Raw genomic sequence first — 23,005 nt, 5'->3', positions numbered from 1 at the left:
TATTCATACTGGGCGCAATGCTGCATAAACCAATACATCCCAGTGCCTCGCGAGGCTGACGCAGTTGGTTGGGACTCAAATGGAAATTAGAGTCTGTAGCTCAAGATTTACAAGACGCTAGGTACCCGAATTCGATTTTCGAGTGATTTCACGTCTAGCTAGGCCAGATTAAGCTTTAGCATATTAAAATAAATACAAAATATAAAATATTGAAGCTTTTATTTACAAAATTACCAACATATAATATCACTTTGGGAATTTGCAGTTTTACTTGCATAACACCATGAACATACATATTATAACTAGTATAAAAACAATAGTGGTTACAATTCCTTGATAAATTGTTCGTAGTAAGTATATTATGTAAATCTACCTTAAGAGATTATAGATAAATCAATCAATTCACGGAAGTACATTATCGTATATATTAATAAACAATAGTTATTTTTATTTTTGATCCAAAATTATTCACAACAATAGAATCATATCAATTCAAAGTGGCTTAGTAAAACTCTGGCATAATATTTACTATCATGATAATTTGAAATCGTATAGAAAGATTACAGTATTTATAAAGAAATATCAAGTCAGCAGTTGCTCATTGGCAAAATAAAAACATTTATCAGCAGCCTTAGCATGACACTAAGAAGAAAAATACGGTATTTGCCTATGTCAAAAAGAAATTATGTCTCAGAGAGTGTTAAAAAGAGTCTTCCAAAATACGTAAAATCCACGGACTTTGTTAGTTTTTAATGTAATAAGCATTTTAAACCAACGATTACACTAATAAAGTACGTCAAATCATTGTGACGTCCCATGCCAGTATTTCAAAGAAGCTCGCATACTAAGCGCGTGTTTTGACGTTTGACGACGTATTTATATGACCTGATGTGTATAAATAGGTATTTATATTTACAATAGGTATTGCCAAAAGTGACAATAGGCTGAGAAAATCTCATGTCTTACGTTTGCAGGTGTGTATGTGTGTGTTCCATTTTGACACTTGAATGTGGAGATAGGTAATATTGCCCTCTCACACTATGACGGCGCTTGCGGGACTTGGTCATGCTAAAGTTGCAGGAAAACAACTCGAAACGTTAGCGAATCAATGCAACTAATCTAATAAGTAATCCCTTGAAACTTACTATACGAAAAGGCCAAACGAACTTGATTTCTTCAATAGAAACTGAATCGTGTTGAAAAATATCTAAAGTATATATAATATAATTTGCTTAATCTTAATGCCGAGAAAGTTCTATTCTTTTGAAATACTCTATAATTTATAAACATTTTAAAGCTCAAGCTTTGAAATTCAGTGAGTGTCGTTTATTACTTTTATGGTGTACCTATTCATATTGATTTACAATATTATTTCATGCAGGTTTTTTTTTTTATAGTTATAGCGAGCTAACGAGCAGGCGGGTCACCTGATGTTAAGTGATTACCGCCGCCCATGAACATTTGCAGCACCAGAGGAGCCGCCGATGCGTTGCCGGCCTTTTAGGTTCAAAATTAAAAGAGACCCCATGATTCTTAATCAATTATAATATTGTAAAATGTTCAGTTTTTATTTATTTTCAGTATTTTTTATTTCTTGTAACTGATTACAAAAATCATAGAAATAAAATTTTTGCTCGCAGTAGCATAAAATAAATAATAACATAATATTACTGAATAGCAAACTAACTACGAAAAACGAATTTATTTGGCATTATTTTATTACTACAAGCGTAATTTATATTTATTGTCACAGGTGTGAGAAGAAAGAGACAAAATAGAATTATTAGACTCAGTTATTTTAAGTTACCAGCTATGTATGACAATAACGTTTATGTCATATTTATTTACAACAATTTTATATTACAATTTTAACACGAATTAACAATCATTGTGTTCATCACCTAATACTTGAAATAGATATGTTTCCGACTTTATATAAATGAGAAAAAGGAAAAAGAAAAATAAAATCTGAGCATTGTAGATTTCAAAGCTTAAATATACAATTATTGTTAAAAGTATTGATATTTTAATATTATATTAATAAAATATAATAATGTATAGCAGTTTAAAGACAGCAGAAAATATACATCTAAATATTTTATGCACATACAAGACAATTAGTAGGTATTAAAACTGCGCAAGTTGTATTAAAATCCATTCCCTAAAACTAGCTTGAACTAATCATCTTGTTTATTAATTGTATTAGTTTCACGAGAATAACAAAAAAATAATAAATCCATTGAAAATATTGCTGTTTACTGGATTTTCTCTAAGTCATTCTTATATGTATTACTATTAAAAGGTACCTAAACAGGAAACTTTAATTTAAATTTATATTTACAACTTGCGCAACACACGTAGTTTTAATAAATAATGTACACTAGACTTTTACATAAACATTATTAAATCTTTGAATACCTGAGACAAGTAAACGATATTGGAAGACGAAAAAATTAATAGCAAGTAAAAAGTTCCCGCTGTTTCTGAAACGAAGGGAAGATCATTATGCCCCCCATAACACATTATTTGCACGCGTATAAAATGCCACTTCGTAATATATAATATTATCTATTTACAAATCTAACTACTATCTATAGCGTTGTTCATAGACCCTTGCTGAAATTCAGAATTAGTACCACAAATTACACAAATATAATTAAAGACAAAAGTATGCATACAATTAAATAGAAGTCCCGCTGTGCATCAATAATTTAGTTACGGAGATTATTTAATGTAATATCTAATTATTTATGTATTCCTTCTTTGATATACAGTTTCTTAACACTTACATGCTATATTTATAGGTTCTTTATACAATAGTTTACTTAAGGACCTGACTTTTATATTTTACAAAAGCTATTTTATGTATGGAAAGTAATATACTGAAAGGTACCTTTATATTTTGGCAATTGGTTCTTTTGGGATTCTTAACGGATGCCCGTGGTAAAAGTAGGTAAGTGTATCTAATATTACATTTATAAAAAAATTTGCGTTACAGAAAACGCTGCTCTATTGTTTTCCTAATACGATAAATGAATTGAAAATAAAAATGATTTAACCTTGGTATCTGTTGCTAATCAATAATCTTCGAACATTTGTGGATATTTGAAAGTAGATAGTATTTGTGTTCACTTTTTTTGAATAATAATTAGTATTAAGGCTCCTCTACCTACCTAATTATACATGAATTTCAAAGTCAATAAATAATATTTTCGCGAAAACTAACTAATTACGATATGGCTATACGTTATTACATTTTTCGTTCTTCAAAAAGGTACATGTTAAAGAAGTAGCTTTATGAAATATAACAATAACAATATTGGTAGTACCAAAAAATAGAGTAGGTACATAAAAAAAAAACATTTTAAAATACAGTGAAAGCCATCGTAGTGATGAACCGTGCAAATAAAATTTTAATTTTAATACTGGATATAGCCCGTACAAAATGACTCCTCACGCGCCAACTGTCATGTCAAAATGCGGTTTACCTTTAAAATAAGGACTAAAATCGTACTTTTGACATGAAATTTGACACAAAAAGTTAAAATGGGACTTAAATTTTACGCGTTATACACTGGATTTCAGGTTCTTTGGTCGTTTTCCCCAAGGTTGGGTGTTGGATATCGCGTAGGCTTAATATAAGCCCTAGGAAGTTGAGAGACAAGGTTTGTAATACTAAACTATTAAAACAGATACAAACTATAGACGAAGTTGCTATTCCCCTTTTTGCTTTTATCTGTAAATAACTTTAATTAAACCTGCACAGACTGTTTATTCGACAAGATCTAGAGATAACTTTGTAACTTAATGCAATCTCTAAACTTAGGCAACTGTTCTTTAGCTGAGATAAAAATAAATACCTACTTATATCGCGTCACACAGAAATGTGTAAATGATGCGATTTGCACGAAGTGTCGAGCGCTTTGCGCGTTGTTTCTGTATGAAGTATCTTATCTTTTTATTTATTCTGATACAAGTTAGCCCTAGACTGCGATCTCACCTGAAGGTAAGTGATGATGCAGTCTAAGATGGATGCGAGCTAACTTGGAAGGGGTGGGGTTTCATAAGAAAAAAAAAAATTAGAATAGAATATATTTTTATTTGAGTAAACTTTTACAAGTGCTTTTGAATCGTCAACTAGTTCAATTTACCACTGGTTCGGAATGCCGTACCCCTGCTGCACGATACCGTACCGGAACGCTAAATTTCTTGGCGGTACGGCTTTGCCGGTAACCTTCCATCGTACCAGACCAGAAACCTCTCAGGAATCGAACACGGACCTCCCACTTATAAGACCACAGCGCTTACCAAATAAATACCACTGCGCCAGGGAAGGCGTCAAAAGCTGCTATAATCGGTTCCGTCCATGTTGGTAACCAATGTCTTGTAACCAGCTACGGAATAAGATATTTTATATACTTCGTCTTTTCGTAGCTGGTTATTAATCAAGAATATTATATTCGGGTTCGTAGCGTAATAAGATTAAAATTACGTCGTATCGTCCTACTAAACAAGGATATTTTATCCGGGTTCGTATCGGAATATTGTCTTTTTGTAGTTGGTTAATACGAAATAACGTAATTTTAATCTTATTCCGTTACGGGCCCGGGTAAAATATTAACCTGTTACGAAAACACGAAGTAGAAATCTTATTTCGTAGCTGGTTACAAAACATTGGGTACGAAAGTAGACGGAACCCTATAATCTATGCTGCGAGCAATGAAATCGTTATACAAGTGAAAAATCAACGTCAAAAACTTCGTGCATAGCGCGTCGTTTACGGATTTCTATGAGAAGGATTTGTAAGTAATTGGTCAAAAAACAGTTTGTCGCAATAGAATTTCTCCTGGAGAATATTTCAATACCTCCTACGTGAGTTGTTGTATCTCCAAAACCACAATATTTCAATAGTTTCAAAAGTCGGAAAGATGTTTTACGATGCCCTATTTAAAAAAATACAATATTAAACGTTTCATAATTACTTTAAAATTATATTTTATGCATTTTTTTATATTGAAAGCGTAAAATAAAAAAATAGACGTTATGTTAAAAACGTCTCACCACAACCTACGTAGGAGGTATAGAAAAATGCAATATTAATACTGAACCATTGCCGCAAATAATGTTTGAAAACGTTTAATTAAGGCAGATACACGTAAATAAAACAAAGCGTGCTTTATAAATCAGCTCTAAATCTACACTTTGGCAATTGACTTCCTATATTTCACAAAATGTGTTTACTTCTTACGTTGGTTGCTCATTAGTGCTCTCACCCTCTTCAGGTTAGTGATAGTAATCTCATCGTTGGGCTTCAACTGCAGGGCGCGGCGGTACGACGTTGCTGCTGCTGTGTATTTTCCGTTTAGATGCAAAATTGCGCCGAGATTTGAGTGGTGTTCAGCGTCCTGTAGTAAGTAAATACACTGTAAGTACTGTAAAGGCACTATCTCACTAGGAAACCAGTGGCGGTGCAACCAGTCGCGGTACCAACAAAATGTATACAGCTCTCTGGAGGGTACCTCACTTGGTATCTGCTTGGTTGTGCAACTATTTTGGTGGTGGCAGCCGGGATCACTCGCTACCAGCGGACAGTATAATAATTATTAATATTATGCACGAGGTGCTATCATTGTGCTACGCCTTGCTACGCCAGTGCTACAACCAGCGTAGACGCCTTTGTAGCTTTATAGTGATTGGCACTATGATTTTTACAAAATAGTAAAATAGTTAATTTAAGAGCTTTTAATGCCAGTGATAGCCTTAGTGCTTAAGAGTGGGCCTTCCACTTAGGGGTCCGGGGTACCATTCCGGGAACGCACCTTTAACTTTTCGAAGCTATGTGCTATATGTTATCACTTGTTTAAAAGTGAAGAAAAACATCGTGAGGAAACCTGCATGTCTGAGAGTCCTCAATAATGTTTTAAAAAATGTGTGAAGTCTGCCAATCCATACTTGGTCAGCATGAAAGTCTATGGTCAAACCGTTCTCATGCTGAATAGTGAACCGGCGATGGGTCATGATGGTGATGGATGTCTAGATTGTTAGAAAATCTGATAAAACAACACCTATCGACTCGTATATAGAAAATAATAAAAATTCAGCGCGATTGACGACTGACGATCACTGAACATAATATTATTATCTAGCAAACGATATTACATAGGTACATCAGGAGTCAATTCTATTGCTCTGCAGCACGACTGGGTAGGTACATATTAAGCGACTTTTTTATGTAGTCTGTGTGTTTAGTATGAGATTTTACATTTCATCGACGTGGACAGAATTCAACCGTAAAACACAAAATAAAAATTAAAATGAACCTAAAGATTGGTGATTTGAAATCAAAAATTCAGTAGCACCAATTTTGACTCCGCAACGTTTCCACTTGGAGTGCTGGTTGAAGCCGTATGAATAAACTTGAGCTTTAAAACAAAGGTTTTTTTTTTGAATTCGTGAACTTACATCAGGATTTAGTTCTACTGCTCTGGCGTACCAACGCTCCGCGGCACGACAACGTCGAGCGTCTCTAAGGGCCCTTGCTGCTGACGCGGCGCGAATGCTATCAGTAGGCGAAAGACGCGCGGCTTGAACTAGCTGCTCAGCAGACTCCCGTAGTCGCCGCTGTGATCTCAGGAACATACCTAATAAACAATGTTATGTGAATACCAGCTTGCCCGAAGTACTGGCTGTATTAAATTCGGGTAAAGCAAAGTTTCTAAAGCTGTGAGTGTGTAAACTACGCAGCATAAAGACTTTGCTTTTTCAAAATTAAACTTTACTCGAAACTATTTCTAATCTACTTAGTGCAGTCTGTAAGTTCGAGAATATTGTTATTTTAAATTTCCTATCCTAAAATTACTGCACCTATCGCAATCCTATGTGGATTGCGATAGGTGCAGCGGTAAGTCCAAATTTGTTAAAATTATTTAGATTAAGAAAGTGAAGTTTACTGTAGCTGGCCTTCAACTATGAATATACTTAGTTACCTACTCAAAAGATTGATTTTTGATAAAGTTCTCAAAGCGTCCCAAAATATTATAATCAAATGCGTTCGAAAGTATCGAAAACGAACACAAAAAATCCTTTTCGACCAATAACACACTTGTTCAATTTGAGCTTTGTTCAGCTTTTGGCTCGTCCGAAAAATTTTGTTATTGGGACAAGTCTACTTTATTCGTCAGCTCTACAAATATTAATTTGAATCCTTTTTTAAATAAACTGTTTTCGGTAGTCGAAAATGTCATGAGTAAAAAAAGACACCAAACGTGATTATACTAAGTAGCTTTTTGTTCATAATATTTTCTTTTCTCTTCACTTAATTTAATAATGTGTTCTTTATCGTCTTAATCGCCACATTATTAATTCGTCTATTCTAATTTCTATTATTAAATTATTTTGAAATATTATAGGAGAATTTGATACTGAAGATTCTTACCAAACTGATCTCGAACTGATGGGTCATCAGGGGCTAAAGTAACTGCTTTTTTAAACCATAGCTCCGCTTCCATACTTCTACTTGCCTATAACAAAACTTTTGTTTATAGTTTCACTTAGGTATTGCACACACAAATTTCTATAATATAAACAAGTAAAACGACCCGTGTAAAGTTGGAGCGAGTCTATTTTCTTCTATCTTCTATATTATATACGAATATAAAGAGACTTGTCTGTAGTAAGTGCCTACGTCATAAAAATAACCTACTGTCAAAATTCTAATTTCTAATAGAATGAAAATCTGTATATAAGTCTGTGATTTGTCAAGTTACATCCATGGAAATTAGTATCTACGATTGCGGTTCAAAATTTAAAAAAAAAATATTATGTGTTTTAGAATTTTTGTAAATTCCACCCCCAAAGGATTTTCAGTAATTGGAGACGAGCGAAGGGCGGGTCAGCTACAAGAATTGCAATGCTAATATGAAACTCGCGCCTCATCTTACAGTACAGAAACTTCTCAGCACGAAGGCTAAATAAATGTAGATGCAGCTCCTTACGTTACTTGCATGTCTGGAATCTGGAAGGTCATAGGTTTAATCCATACCCATTGCACTATATGCCGAATCTACTGCTAGCACAAAACTTACTACGCTTATTTGCAAGGAAAAGAGAATGTTATTTATTAACATCGATGTTTATTAAGTTATTAATCACAACAATTACATTTTTAGTACAAAAATTTGTTGCTGCCGCGGTGCGTACGACCCTTCTTGTAATATTACTGATTAGCATTAAGGTATAGCTGGTATACAGGAACAAAATAATGGCTTTTCGTTTTAATTTTTAACTAAGAATTTTGTTTACTTTAAAACTGCTTTTGTAGCTAAATTATTTTAAAGACGAAATAATGTGAACTTCTACATAGTACTTTTCAGTTGTTTGCGTGAATATAAAAATTAGGTAACTTACCTACGATATCGTGTTCGAGGGTATTTAAAAAACGTGTAAAGTAACTTTAAATTTTTATGACATTATAAAATCTGACGTCATTGCTGTTATAAATGGGCTATAATTATTTACTCTGTTTATTAACTAACTAGCTGATGCCTGCGATTCCATCTGCGTTGACTAAGGGTTTAAAGACTCTTCATATTAAGTTTCTAGATCCAGCTGTTTGAGTTGTAGGTATATTGATAGTACAATAAACACATACTTCTTCATTTTGACCGAAAACCAAAGTTTCATGGATGAATGGACTGTAAAGTGACGGACGTTCATACAAACTTTCATCCCCTATTAAACCCCCCTTAGGATGGAATTTTGAAAAAAACTTTTCTTAGTGAGGCTATACATATCAATGTACAGCCTCTCTAAGAAAAGTTTTTTCACTGACTAACTAACTGATCTATCAAGATCAGTCAGTTAAAATAATTATCTACTTTGTATGTATGTCATGGCAAAATTATTACATTATCTCAAGTGAAACTGATTGGTAAACTAGGCACTTGATGGAGTGTGCTCGGAATGAGGAAATGCAAGCCTCAATAATGACTTATTGTAGCCACAATTTAGCAGATGTGGGTAATTTTCAAATGTTCTCGCGGCAGCTTTTATGCTCAGCCGCAAGAACTCTTTATGAATTTTTATTAAAATTATTTATGTAAGACGTATTTATGTAAGATCTATGATTGATCCAGCTTTAGTTAGGGTATAATGTGTCTGGCATAATCACAAAGTGATTAAAATTCTATATAAAAAATTCTAAATAAAAATAAAATTAATAATAATCATTGCTCCTTTCCGCTACAGTTGAAAGACACCCTTATATACATTATACATATATTACATTAGCTTGTTCCCGCGACTTCGTCCGCTTGTACTACACGAATTTCAATCCCGATTTTACCCCCTTAGGGGTTGAATTTTCGAAAATCCTTAAATGAAATATGGCACGCAGATAGCTATTATGACGTAGACATACGTCATAATAGCTATTTCAGCCCGATCCATCCAGTAGTTTGAATTACTGTACGTTGATAGATCAGTAAGTCAGTCAGCTTTACCTTTTATATAATAAACTAGCTTATGCTCGCGACTTCGTCCGCATAGACTACACAAACACCTTAAGGATTGAATTTAAAAAATCTTTTCTTAGCGGTTGCCGACGTCATAATAGCTATTTCCATGCCAAATTTCAGCCCGATCCGTCCTGTAGTTTGAGGCGTGCGTTGATAGATCAGTCAGTCATTCAGTCAGTCAGTCATCTTTTCCTTTTATATATTTTATATATAATAATAATACAATATTTAATAATAATATAATTTTTTATTGTTTACCTACACTTCAAGGAAATTACTAAATAATTTTTAATACATATCGAAAATTGCGTGACCGGCAGGAATCGAACCTGCATCTTCTGGGTTCGCGCTCGATGCCTTGACCATTCGGCCACGGTCTCGCTTACTGCCAGTGATGAAATTGGTGATATGTATGTTAACTCAATACTGAAGCGACTATTTAATGCCATCTAGTAGCGACACTTTGCAGTTATCGAAACTACTTTCAAAGGCCCATATTACAATGTAGCTCTTTGAACGAGCTGCGGGTCACACAATTTTTGATATGTATTTAAAATTATTAAATATATACCTAATATATACGTACAATGCTTACATTTCTAGCTAAAATCTGTGCGAGCGTCACGTGCGTGGCTGCGTGTTTCGGGGCGAGCGCTAGGGCAGACAGGATGCTGTGTTCCGCCTGCGGCCACTGATGCAGCTGCATGTGTATTTCACTTGCCATTGATAACACATTCTGGATCAAAAATAGCGGCTTTATTTATGGCCCTTACTAGTAAAAATATACACACTAGGCTGTGTTACATACACAGACCGACAGAAATCAGAATGAAACTGTAAGGTAAGTACTTTCAAGTTCTAAAGTTTTGCTTTCAAAATTAAGTCAATACAATTCGTTTAATTCTTACGTTAAAATTCACAAAACAATCTAATTAATCCTTGACAATTATTGGCCAAATCAACGCTGAGTCCTGTGAAATACTGTCGCTTTGTCGAAGCAAACCGATCGTAAAATTTCTGGCTCTTCGCCAGGACAAGGATTTCAGTGGTACATACGTGTCGCGTCCAGCCGACAATTGGCGCATTCGTGTCGGGCAATATTTGCAGTGCGTCCTTGTAAGCTGAGAGAGCCTTATGCCAGTGTCCCCTTTGCGAATGGAGGGAAGCTAGCTGCACTAGTGCGGACACCCGGGCTGCATCGTGCTCGCGCCGGTCTCTGATGCGAACGCCGTCTGCGCGTGCGCCGGCTCGCAGCGCGCTCGCCGCTTCGGCCAAGCGACCGTCGGCCATTAGCGAAGTTCCCAGATTTACATATGCCACTAAAAATAAATTCCTGCGTTAAGACCGGAAACATACTATAAGCTAGAGACCAAAATAATAATTTTAATCCTGTAATATTTTATTTTAAATAAAGAGATCTTTGTATTTATTTAAACTCTCCACCCGACCCAAAGCCAAGTCAATAGTACGTGAGCAAAAATACTACGTTTCGATTTGACTCAAATGTCGCATGATACCTCGAATTAAAAGTCTCGAAGCACTTGAAAATTAGATAAGTATAATATATATACATATATATATATATATATATATATATATATATATATATATATATATATATACCTAACAAAACAACGTAAAAAAAATCACTAAATCTCATAATTAACATTAAATACACGCTCTAGTTAGGCTAGTCCAATTAAATTATCAATAATTCAGCGAGGCGTTATAATGGCAAATATTGCCTTGAGCCTTGGAACTAACTTGTTACCTAATGACTTATGCTAGAATTATGTTTATGAGATAAAAGTTAGTTTAAATATTTTCTTGGAAACTTGCCTTTGAAGAGATTATTTCGTAAAACTTGATCAAATATCTGCCAACAAAAAATCCAATAACACTCCAATATTATTATACTTACATGCCATAGAAGGTCGAAAGTAGATTGCTCTCTCGAAACTTTTGATAGCTTCCCCATATCGCCTTTGGTTTTGATGTAAGATTCCCCTGAAACAACGAAATGAGTTTATTGGGGTCATTTTTGTATTACACGGTTCAAGGATGCAATCGTACATAATGTCATTCCCTTTGACAAATAAGATAACTGCTTATAAATAATGGATTAAGAGCCCGGGAAGACTTTCGTTATTTTATAAAAGTGGAAAGTGTTGGGGACAACACGCATAGAAATATGCCTGCTGTCCCCAACACAGGGAGAAACGATCAGCGACTATGAAGTTTTGATCATGGTGGCTTTGCGAGATAACAGAAAGATCTCTTCTTCGAAAGATGCCCATGAATGACTCATGCACTGAATTAAAAATATATCTCGAAATGTACTTAAATAATATAAACAGAAATGATAAACATGTTAAAATATGATTATTTCTTTATATCAGGCTATCACTTTGCTCTTGTAATTAAACGAAATTATGTTTAAGTATGTATACTAAATATAGCTAAGAACCATTTCAATTAAACAGGCTTTAAAGTAAAATTAAAACCGTATTCAAATCGGTCCATCCGTTTGAGCGCTGCGATACCACAGACAGGCATACAGACAAACAGACAGAAAAAGCCAACTTGCTTCGGGCATTAAAAGAAATAATTTTATACGTAATTTAAAGTAAAACTTTAAAGAGGAAAACCACTTTTTCAGTAAGTATGCTAATCAGCAGCTCAGAAATTAAGAGGCTCGTTCTATTCAAGCTGGATAGACTAAAGGCGAACGTTATGTTCAGAAATTTCCTAATATAAAATCTATTACTAATTCAAGCTACGATGGACGACATTATTATACTTGTTTATAGCTGTACTGAAGAAGGGCATCTGAAAAAAAATTGCTTAAATATGGGATTCTTTTCTGGTAAATTGATTTTACAAGTATTCGTTACTCCGCTATTGTAGCTGAAGGTTTACTAGCCAACAATTTCAAAGTTACATCTTCATTTAATTTGTCTTTTGAAAAATGTAATCTTGTAATCCCAAACAACGTTATAATTTTAGGAATGCTTTTTCAATCTTGACAACTCTACCAATACAACAATCCACTTTTAAACATATGTCTTTACTGCCTTTCTTCCTATCATTTATGATTATATGCAACTCAGTTGAAAATCCACAAAATTAATCATAATATTCATAATATAGGATCGACCGTGGGCTTAATTTTTATTTATTACTTTACCGTTATTGCAATATCCATTACCCACGTTTAATATTAATGCAATGCGGTACGATCATTTGTTATTATTATTCATAAGTAACAACGGAACAAAATAATAAATACACATTCCGGAAGTTAGCAGTAGTTTTAATAGGAATTACTCGATACATGTATTATTACAATAAAGTTAACAGCTCATGTATCTACATATTATTTTATAAAAGTCAACCGTAGGTACACCGTAACTGTAAACGTTCAATCTATAAAACTACAACACATTGAGTGATGTGGTTTTATTGATTAAAGGTCCTGGTTTCGATTCCCATAAGGAGAAATTTGGAAAATTACGTTTTCTATGGGATCTAGACGAAGAGCTGGTAGAAAGAAATTATAGCTGGCTTAGGTAGCTTAGGAGCCTAGTTATTATCCCACAGGAAAGCGCATGCGTTAGCAGACCTCCCCACTTGGTAGACAGAGGACATGAAACAAGTCGCAGGGAGCCGACGGATCCAGGAGGCGTGAAACCGGTATCTGTCTGTCCTGTCAGTTGACAACATCGACGATATTATATTATTACTGCAAGGTAGTTTTAAAAAGTTTAGAATAAATGTCAGTTAGCTTCCGACGCTTGTTTCATTACTTAGCACTGGCGACGAGAAATTTAAATTTTATTGATTAAAATTAGATAACGTGTGTGTAAGGCTACTTTAGTGTTTTAAAAGTAATTTAAACTTAGTGTTTTGCATATAAAAGTATAATCCGCGCGTGAGTGAATATGCCTATCGGAAAAATCGAACCGTTCGATTTAACCTCAAAGCAATGGCCGGCATACGTACGCCGTGTCAAACAGTTTATATTACTAAACGAAATTAAAGTGGAACTACAGGTGCCTACGTTAATTACTGTGGTCGGCGAAGCGACATAATCATTAATGTGTGACCTTTGTGCTCCCGACCACCCAGAGAATAAGACTTTTGATAGTCTCACCGAGCTGGTCACCAACCATCTTGAACCACAACGCTCCGAGATAGCTGAAAGGCACGTTTTTCGACAAAGACGACAGCAACCGGGCGAGACATTAACGGATTATTTGCAGCACCTGAAACACCTGGCGGTTACGTGTAATTTCGGCACGAGATTAGAAGAGAATCTCCGGGACCAATTCGTCTCGGGCCTATCGAGTGACGTCATGAGATCTCGAATTTTCGCCGAAAAAAGTTTAGACTACAAAAAGGCAGTCGAGCTAGCTCTCGCTTTAGAAGCGGCAGAGAGACACGCGGTGGTGAGCGGAGGCGGCACCGCACCGCCGGCGGGCGGCGGGGACGCGAGCGAAGGCTTGCATGCGGCGCGCAGCCAGCGCGCGCGCGGTTCGCGGCTGGGCAGGAGCGGTGCGGTCGGCGCGAGTGGTGTGAGCGGGCCGGGCGGCGCGGCGAGTGGCAGTGGCGCATCGGGTGCGCCGTGCTGGCGGTGCGGCCGGCAACACCGAGGGCGTTGTAGATACGCCAATTTTACCTGTGATGAGTGCTCTCAGCGCGGACACCTAAAGGTTATGTGCAAGAAAGTGCGGCAAAGTGAGGTGAAGTGTCAAAATTTGGTCAGTGAGAGTTCGGATGAGGATTTCTTCAACATAGACATCGTTTCTCAAGGTAACAAACCGTACTATATTAAAGTTAAGGTGGACAATAATTTACTGGAACTAGAAATCGACACCGGCAGTCGGATACCGGCTATTAACGAAAAGTGTTATGAGAAATTATTTAAACATAAAGAAATTGTGAAAGATAATTTAATTTTGCGTAGTTATTCGGGGTCACGAATTGATTCTCTCGGATATATATTAGTTCGGGTGCAACTGAGGTCTATGGTTGCCAAGGATTTGAAATTATATATTATAAAAGGGGGTAACAGGCCGTTACTCGGGCGTGATTGGCTCCGCGCATTAGAAATAACACAAATAAATATTAATGAATTAATTGAAGAAGATCAATTTGTGACCCGTCTATGTAAGGAGTTTCCCGAAGTATTCAGTGAGAAGTTGGGAACTTGTAATAGAAAGCTACAATTACAGCTCACCGATTCCGCCGCGGTGTATGTCCGAGCGCGGCCCGTGCCGCTCGCGTTACGCGAACGCGTCGAGAGGGAACTCGAGCGGCTTGAACGGGACGGTACGATTTATCGCGTGGACCATTCCGATTTCGGTACGCCGATAGTCCCCGTGATCAAGACTAACGGGGACATCCGAATTTGTGGTGATTATAAAATTACTATAAATCCTAAATTGAAAAGAGATTATTACCCTTTACCACGCATCGACGAGTTGTTTGCCAATTTAAGTAATGGTGACGAATACAGTAAAATTGATCTCCGCCACGCCTATGAGCAGGTCTTACTCGAGGAGAGCTCTCAAAAGTATACCGCGATCACCACGCATATCGGGACATTCGTGTATCGCCGTACACCCTACGGATTATCTTGCGTACCCGAAAAATTTCAAAAATTGATGGAAGAGACATTGCGTGGAATACCTGGCACGGTAGTTTTTCTCGATGATATCTGTGTGACCGGGGAAAATAGACAGGCACATTTAAGAAATCTGCGAGCTGTATTGGAGCGTTTACGACAGGCAGGTCTCACGGTTAAACTAAATAAATGTAAATTCCTACAGAAGAACGTAAATTATTTAGGGTTCATAATTGACAAGGAGGGCCTACATCCCGACCCGGAAAAGTTGGAGGCGATTAACGCAATCCCAATACCTAAAGATGTAACTCAAATTAAAAGTTTTTTGGGACTAATCAATTATTATGGCAAGTTTATTCCAAATCTAAGTACTATGTTGTACCCATTGCATGCACTACTAAAAAAAAATTGCCGTTGGAATTGGGATTCAAGTTGTGCCTCGGCTTTTAATGCGGCTAAAAATGCTTTACTGGGTAAGCGGGTGTTGGCGTACTATGAGGAAGGGCGACCGCTCGTGCTTTCGGTAGACAGCAGTGCCTATGGTATCGGGGCCGTGTTGGCTCACCGTTACTCGGACGGGCAGGAGCGGCCGGTCAGCTGTGTTTCTCGCACTTTGAACGAAGCTGAGAGAAAGTACAGTCAGTTGGATAAAGAGGCCCTTGCTATATATTTTGGTATAATCAAACACCATCAGTTTTTATTAGGTAGGCATTTTACATTGAAAACCGACCATAAACCGTTAACCTTTATTTTTGGTAACAAGAATGGTATTCCTCAAACGGCGGCGAGTAGGTTACAGCGGTGGGCCGTTCGACTGGCGGGTTACGATTTTTCGATCGAGTTTGTACGCTCGGAACACAACGGGCCAGCCGACGCGTTATCGCGTCTACCGATATCGTACGAGCGACCTTCCGCACGCCTCGACCAACATATAAGTTATATGAATTTATTAGAGGAAACCCTGCCTGTCAATTATAAACAGATCTCTAAAGAAATCCAGAAGGATACCGTGCTATGTAAAATATCGAAATATGTTATGTTTGGTTGGCCGTCGGCTGCCAGTTCTGAGGTAGAAAAACCATATTTCGCTCGTAAGAATGATATATGTATGGATTTAGGATGTCTTATGTATAAATATAGGGTGATTATCCCGTCGGGGTTAAGGAAAGCGGTGCTGAGTGAACTTCATGAGGGACACTTGGGTATGAACAAAATGAAAAATATTTCGCGAAATTATGTTTATTGGCCAAACATAGATAACGATATCGAAGAGCTTTGCCGCTCATGTCCAGCTTGCAGGCATGTGCGCGACGCGCCCGCGTGTGCACCTCTTCACCCATGGGAGTTCCCTCAGCATCCGTGGCAGCGTTTACACGCGGATTTTGCCGAATGTTTTGGTAAGCGTTATTTGGTTGTAGTAGATGCACACTCAAAGTGGATTGAAGTGATGGAGATGGCAAGTACGACAGCCAGCGCAACCGTGAAATCTTTGCGATCAATATTTGCCCGATTTGGGCTATGTGCCCAATTGGTTACAGACAACGGCCCGCCATTTTTATCGGACGAGTTCCGGACGTATTGTTTCAAGAACTGTATTAAGCACACGACATCGGCACCTTATAGACCTCAAGGGAACGGAGAAGCGGAAAACGCGGTAAAAACTGTAAAAAAGGTTATTAAGCGAGCTAAATTTGAGAACGAGGATGTGTCCGTTGCTTTACACAGATTTCTTTTTCAATACCGAAATTGTGATCACGCGACAACTGGAATTTCGCCAGCAGTCGCATTACTAGGGCATAGACTCCGGAGTAGACTTGATGCATTGCGCCCAGACATCGCTTCCACTGTCCGCGAGGCACAGGACAAGCAAAAGCAGGGAGGCAAAGGCCTAATCCGAGAGTTTAGGGTCGGTGAAGCTGTGCTAGCGCGCGATTATACCCAGAAGGGGAGGAAATGGTCGGAAGGCGTAATATCGGAGAAAACAGGCCCGGTGTCTTATAAGGTAAATATAAGTAATGGTAATGAATGGCGTAGACACCAGGACCAGTTGGCCCCGATAAAAAAAAATAGATATACCTTGTCGCGCGCAAGCACAAGCCAGCCAGACGAAGTTGCTACTGCGAACGGTGCCGGTGTCGAAAGCGACACGGATACACCCGGCGATGCAGATGGTCAGTCAGTCACGAATCACGACAATAAAGAACTTTCGGGGCACGAAGACTCGCTGGAAATGCCAAATTCGGAGCAACCGGCCCCTCCATCGCCCGGTGTGTCGGCGCGCGCTTTGAGAGCGTACAAACGCTCCACTAAACAAAAGTTGTAATGTAGTAGGTTTGTAAGGTATTGGTAAGAGGTAATCAAATTAATTTGTATTTTTGGTAATTATTGCTGTACTTAAAAAGGGAGGTATGCAAGGTAGTTTTAAAAAGTTTAGAATAAATGTCAGTTAGCTTAGTCACAGCCGGTCATATAGCGAGAGTAGCGAGCATACCGTCTTACTACAAAAATAAGTATAAAACAAGTTCGATGATTAAATTCTAAACAAGAATTTAAAGTATTCGTGATAAGGTATGCGTTCAGATAAAATCCCTTGTCGACTGATAAAATACCTAGTTTAATAAAACATAGATGCAGCAGTACAATATTGTGCACAATAGGTACATGAATAATGTAGGTTGTTCGGGAGCGAGCTCGGCTAGGCTCAGAGACCATTAATGAGTAGTGCACCCGGCTATTGTACCTCGGTAGCGTCAGCAATATTTTGTTGCTAATTCTCCTCAATAATAGACGCATATTATTAAAGGTACTTTGTTAACTTGTATACATACGATTGTTCAGTGTTTAACACGAAACAAAACTCTTCTCTCGGTTTCTCTGCGTCGTACTTTCCTCATTGCTAAAGGCCCCTTTCCACATCACAACAGTACGTTATCGTCACAAGTCACACATCATTTATCACGTCATTATAGTAGGAGTTTTCTTAGAGTAATTTTCCGCATATTATAAATCGGCATAAAAGTGATATTTTGACTTTACACGATTAGTATCAGACAGTTAATAAAAAAAAGCGGAACCAACAGTCTAATATGTAAATATCTGAAATGAAACATCGAAGAAACGTAAAAGTCAAATCCAATTCATAATAAATAATAGATTACGTAAAAATAGATACACAGAAATCCTACAATAATAATTATGATGACTACCAAAAATAAATAGACAAAAATTCTACAATAAATTTTTATTTTGTTGGATTCACGAAGCCTAAAAGCCTTTTTATGTTCACGATTAAAGCTACATCCAGCCAGCCAGGCCAGCCAGGTCACATCACACCTATTTTTCTTTCGTATTCAAAATTAAAAAATAGAACACATAGACTCACAAAAACTAGATATTAAAATACACACTTAGATTACAAAAACGGTAAACATTTTTAACTGTGCTATTTATTAAGATTAGTTACAGAAACTTGTTAACATGACATTATGGGTGTATACTCGGAATAAAGAAAAATTAAAAGCCTATCAAATAATGGCTTTTAACTTACTAATAATCGAAATTCGGATAGTTAACTTTATAATTAATTATTATCAATCGAATTATCCAAACTACTAACGTATGTTATATATTATGCAATATGATAAAAAACTTAATTCACTAACAGTCCAGTCAATTTAGGTCAAGAAATATGGGTATGGTTACATTAATTCGTATGTATTTGAATCGTGATATCTCAGAAAGAGTGACTTAGGAGAAAAAGTGTTAAGATTTTTTTATAGATGATAGCATGATCTACAATTTGATGTAACATAATATTTTTATGATAATATTGACTGTTTGGCTGAAAAACGAATAAAATCCATATTTGTGAACTTTGACCTGGAATGTCCTTTTTATGCAAATGTCGGATCGATGGGGACTTTTCACATTTCATTTATAATTGTGTCCCGAACATTCACGCAAATTTTCAGCTTGCAAATTGCTGTAACCTTGAATGTCTAATTTGACTGGACTATAAAATAGTGAAATAGATAACAAACTAAACTTAACTCTAAAAAAATTAAAAAAATTAACTCATGTAAACACAAATTTAATTTACTATTTGTCACCATGGCTCTATAGAATGTAGGCATAGCGTGACATGCTGGTGCGACCGACTAGCGGAAACAGTCGGGTTTCGCAGTGAGCTTTCGGTGCATAAATTGTTTTTAATTCATTGCCCCAATTGTAGTTTCTTATACATTTTTTCTAATCAAACAAACAAATTGTAGATCTCATTAATATATTATTATAGCAAAATCTGTTACACAACCTGGCACAGAAATCTACAGAATATACAAGAAACAGTAGTAGTACCGATCTATAGTACGCGACAAGTCAAGATGGCATTCGTGGTAAGAGGCAGGGGGGACGCCCCTCACAACCACAGTTCAACCGCGCTCGCCCGTACCGGGTTAGCGCAGTGGCTCTGCGGGTGTGCGGGGCGTTCCCACCTCGATTGCCATCTCCACCCGCGCTTGCCCCCATCGAGTTAGTGCGGGGGCTGTATGGGTGTGCGGGGCGTTCCCTCCCCGATTGCCATCTCGACCTGTAGCGTTCTATAGGTATATAGAAAGTAATTATTATTTATTATTGTTTTTATAAAGAGAAGTTCCTGGCTCGTATTTCCAAATTAATTACGTTTTCTAAAATAGGTCATGAAACTATAGCTCGAAGTCCGATGTACAATAAAGTAGCTGTCTAATAGGGAGGGATAGAGCTTAGTAACAAATTATTGCTAAGGTAGATAGTATACAGTAGTGGATAGGGACGGCTCTCATTAGTGTATACTGTATAGCGAGCCTACCTCCTGCTCGACCCCACGCAATCAGCATTATTCTCAAGTGTACGATATTGCACTGCTTAATTAATGTAGGTATCTGTACATGAACTACTTACCTATTGTACTATTTTCTCCACTTATTTCTTTCACATTTCCTTCTTTTTTTACTTAGTTATGATGATGCCCACAACTTTATCTGCGTTGAGTTAGCGACTTTCGTGTCTATAGGTAGGTACGGCTTATAGCTCAAGTAAAAGAAAAAATCAATCAAAAGAAAATCGGCCAAGTGCGAGTCAGGCTCGCGCAATGAGGGTTCCGTACTACAGTCGTATTTTTCGACATTTTGCAGGATAATTCAAAAACTATGATAAATAAATAAAAAATCTGTTTTAGAATGCACAGGTGAAGACCTTTCATATGATATCCCACTTGATATAGTTATTTTACTTCGAAAATTGAAAATACTAATTATTAGTTCATGACCACAATTTAATTTTTTTGTGTGATGTAACCACAAATTCACGGTTTTCAGATTTTTCCCCGAATGTCAGCTATAAGACCTACCTACCTGCCAAATTTCATGATTCTAGGTCAACGGGAAGTACTTACCCTGTAGGTTTCTTGACAGACCGACAGACAGACAGACAACAAAGTGATCCTATAAGGGTTCTGTTTTTCCTTTTGAGGTGCGGAACCCTGAAAAGGAAAAACTGACTGACTAACTTATCAACGTACCTACTGCTGAAAGGATCAAAAAACTTGATATTTTAAGTGTACTTCTAATATACTTAGATAACCTTCAAGTCAAGAGTGAAAAGCATCGTCTATGCAAGCGCGCTCCGTCTTAGGCTACAACCGCACTTACAAGAAGGTGTGACTGCAGCCAAGCGCTAACCTAAGTTTTTTCGGAACTTTGATAGGATCTTTAAAAAATCTTCCACGCAGAGAATGTCGCGGTAAATAGCTAGTAATAATATATTGGGGAACCAAATTTGGATTGGACTTGGGTTGGATTGGGTTTATACGGCTTTTGTTGATTCCATAATTTACCGAAATCTTTTGGGTCACGCCGGGCGCAAATATTTATAAGGGTCAAGCAGGACAGCTTTACATCATTGATTTAATAAATTCTTGGTTAGAAAGTCATCTTAAATCTATACATACTGAGATAATTACATGCATATTATGTTTACTGTCTTTATTTATATACACTTAAATTACTCAAGATATTAAAAAATTGCACGGGTATTACCCATTTATGTATCCCACAAAATTTCTCCAAGGGCACTTGGGTTTCCACTCGCTCAAAACCCGAAGAGACTGCGACCAAATTGGTACAATTTGCAAAATTCTTAGGGGTGTGATTGACTGCTCTGAACTACACAACAAGCTCTGCTGCGTTTATGCACCCTCTAATTACAGCTATCTCCGCCACCGCTCCAAATTTTTCGTAAGTCCGTTTAGTCGCACGGTAGCGCGTTCCAGGTCACCCATACCGCGCACTTTGGCTGCGCTCAACGCACTGCTGAAGGAGTCCCCTCGCTGTGACATATTTGCTGACAAATGGGCTGACCTCATGGGTCAGATCTTGCACTTTTGTGAAAATTTATAATTTTGCTTTTTAAAATATATAATTTTAAGTTGTTAATTTTTGTAAGTATGTTTATGTTAGTTTGTACTCGTATTTTAATTAGTGTAATTGGCTTTATGGCCGTTCTAATTAAATAATAAATAAATAATAATAATAATAATAATTAATTAGTCTTGAGTAATTTAACTTAACTTAAACTATGAAAATGTAACTAATCTTTGTTTAATAATAATAAGTAACACGATAACGCGTGTAACGTTTCAATTTATACGATTTACTTAGTCTTTAGTATTTAAGGTGACGCAGGACGCTCGACCGAAATTGGCAGCGCACGTGGATAACATGTTTGCTCTTCACTTGACATTGTATGAGAAAGTTGAGAGGCACGATGATTTTTACCGAAATCAAGCGCGCGAAAAGGGTTTAGGAAAAGTATTTTTGAGAAAAAACTGCTGAATTTATGTTTGCAATGTAAAGTTATTTCAACTAATGAATAAATAAACTACGTCTAATGATAAATTGTTTTAGAATTTTCATATCCCTAATCTTATTTATTTACGCCCAAAGTTGTCATTAATTTAGTGTTAAAATACGAATCTTTTGAGCCTCGTAACTTTTAAATCAATATTTTTTTCAATGTTTTATATATCAATAAACCTAGATAATGACGTGATAAATCGATATAATTCTTAGTTTTGTGCGTACAATATCGAATATTGTTGTAATTTCCCTCCTACGTTTGTATGAAGAAAGCACCGAACTGAGTCCCCTTAAGTAACGAATTCAACTAACATATTATTATTTTATTTGAGTGTATTTGTGTTGATATATTTTCATTTAGTTTGAGAAAATTAGAGAATGCTCTTCCAAGTTAATTAGAGTGAAATCACACTAATATTATAAAGGCGAAAGTTTTTGTGTATTTGTGTGTGTATGTGTGTGTGTGAGAGAGAGAGTGCGCATGTGTGTGTGTGTGTATGGGTGTGTGTATGTTTGTTACTCTTTCACGCTAAAACTACGTGAACGGATTTGACTGAAATTTAATGTAGATAGATTATACACTGGATTAACACAATATAGGCTTTTTATCCAAGAAAATCAAAGAGTTCCTGGGGGATTTCGAAAAACGAAAATCCACGCGTACGAAGTCGCGGACATCAGCTAGTTCTATATAATGAAGGTAATAATAATGTATATATTCAGGGGATCCAGCGTTCAATCCTGGGCATGCATCTCTAACTTTTCGGAGTCATGTGCAACCACAGTCAACCAAAAACTCAAACTCCCAGTGAAAAAGGACCCTGGATGGGTTCGAAACTAATTGGGCTAGCGTCGAATAAATACGTGAGTAAAACCGGTTTCTCCTACAAGTATAAAGGAAATCACTAACGATAGTTTAAACGCTAAAATAGTTATGTGCGTTTTTAGCAATTAAATATCACTTGCTATAA

The 23,005-nt window shown here is 36.7% G+C and overlaps 1 protein-coding gene across 2 annotated transcripts in view; it reads right to left on the bottom strand.

Moving 5' to 3' along the window:
- Positions 1 to 202: 202 nt before the first annotated feature.
- Positions 203 to 23,005, bottom strand: part of LOC117984816 (protein O-mannosyl-transferase Tmtc2-like) — a 160,891-nt gene continuing 138,088 nt past the window's right edge. Inside the window, exons 6-11 of one of the 2 annotated variants that reach the window (XM_069500176.1) lie at positions 11,437 to 11,522; positions 10,572 to 10,834; positions 10,102 to 10,251; positions 7,436 to 7,520; positions 6,463 to 6,641; positions 203 to 5,405 (exon numbers count right to left, since the gene is read on the bottom strand). In XM_069500176.1, coding sequence (XP_069356277.1) covers positions 5,238 to 5,405; positions 6,463 to 6,641; positions 7,436 to 7,520; positions 10,102 to 10,251; positions 10,572 to 10,834; positions 11,437 to 11,522 — 931 coding nt within the window. In that variant the 3' untranslated portion in view covers positions 203 to 5,237. The remainder of the gene's footprint in view (positions 5,406 to 6,462; positions 6,642 to 7,435; positions 7,521 to 10,101; positions 10,252 to 10,571; positions 10,835 to 11,436; positions 11,523 to 23,005) is intronic. The other variant, XM_034971468.2, reaches the window with a different exon arrangement.

This window comes from Maniola hyperantus, chromosome 8, assembly GCF_902806685.2.
Source record: "Maniola hyperantus chromosome 8, iAphHyp1.2, whole genome shotgun sequence".
NCBI classification, from domain to species: Eukaryota; Metazoa; Arthropoda; class Insecta; order Lepidoptera; family Nymphalidae; genus Maniola; species Maniola hyperantus.
This window is presented reverse-complemented; position numbering and strand designations above follow the sequence as displayed.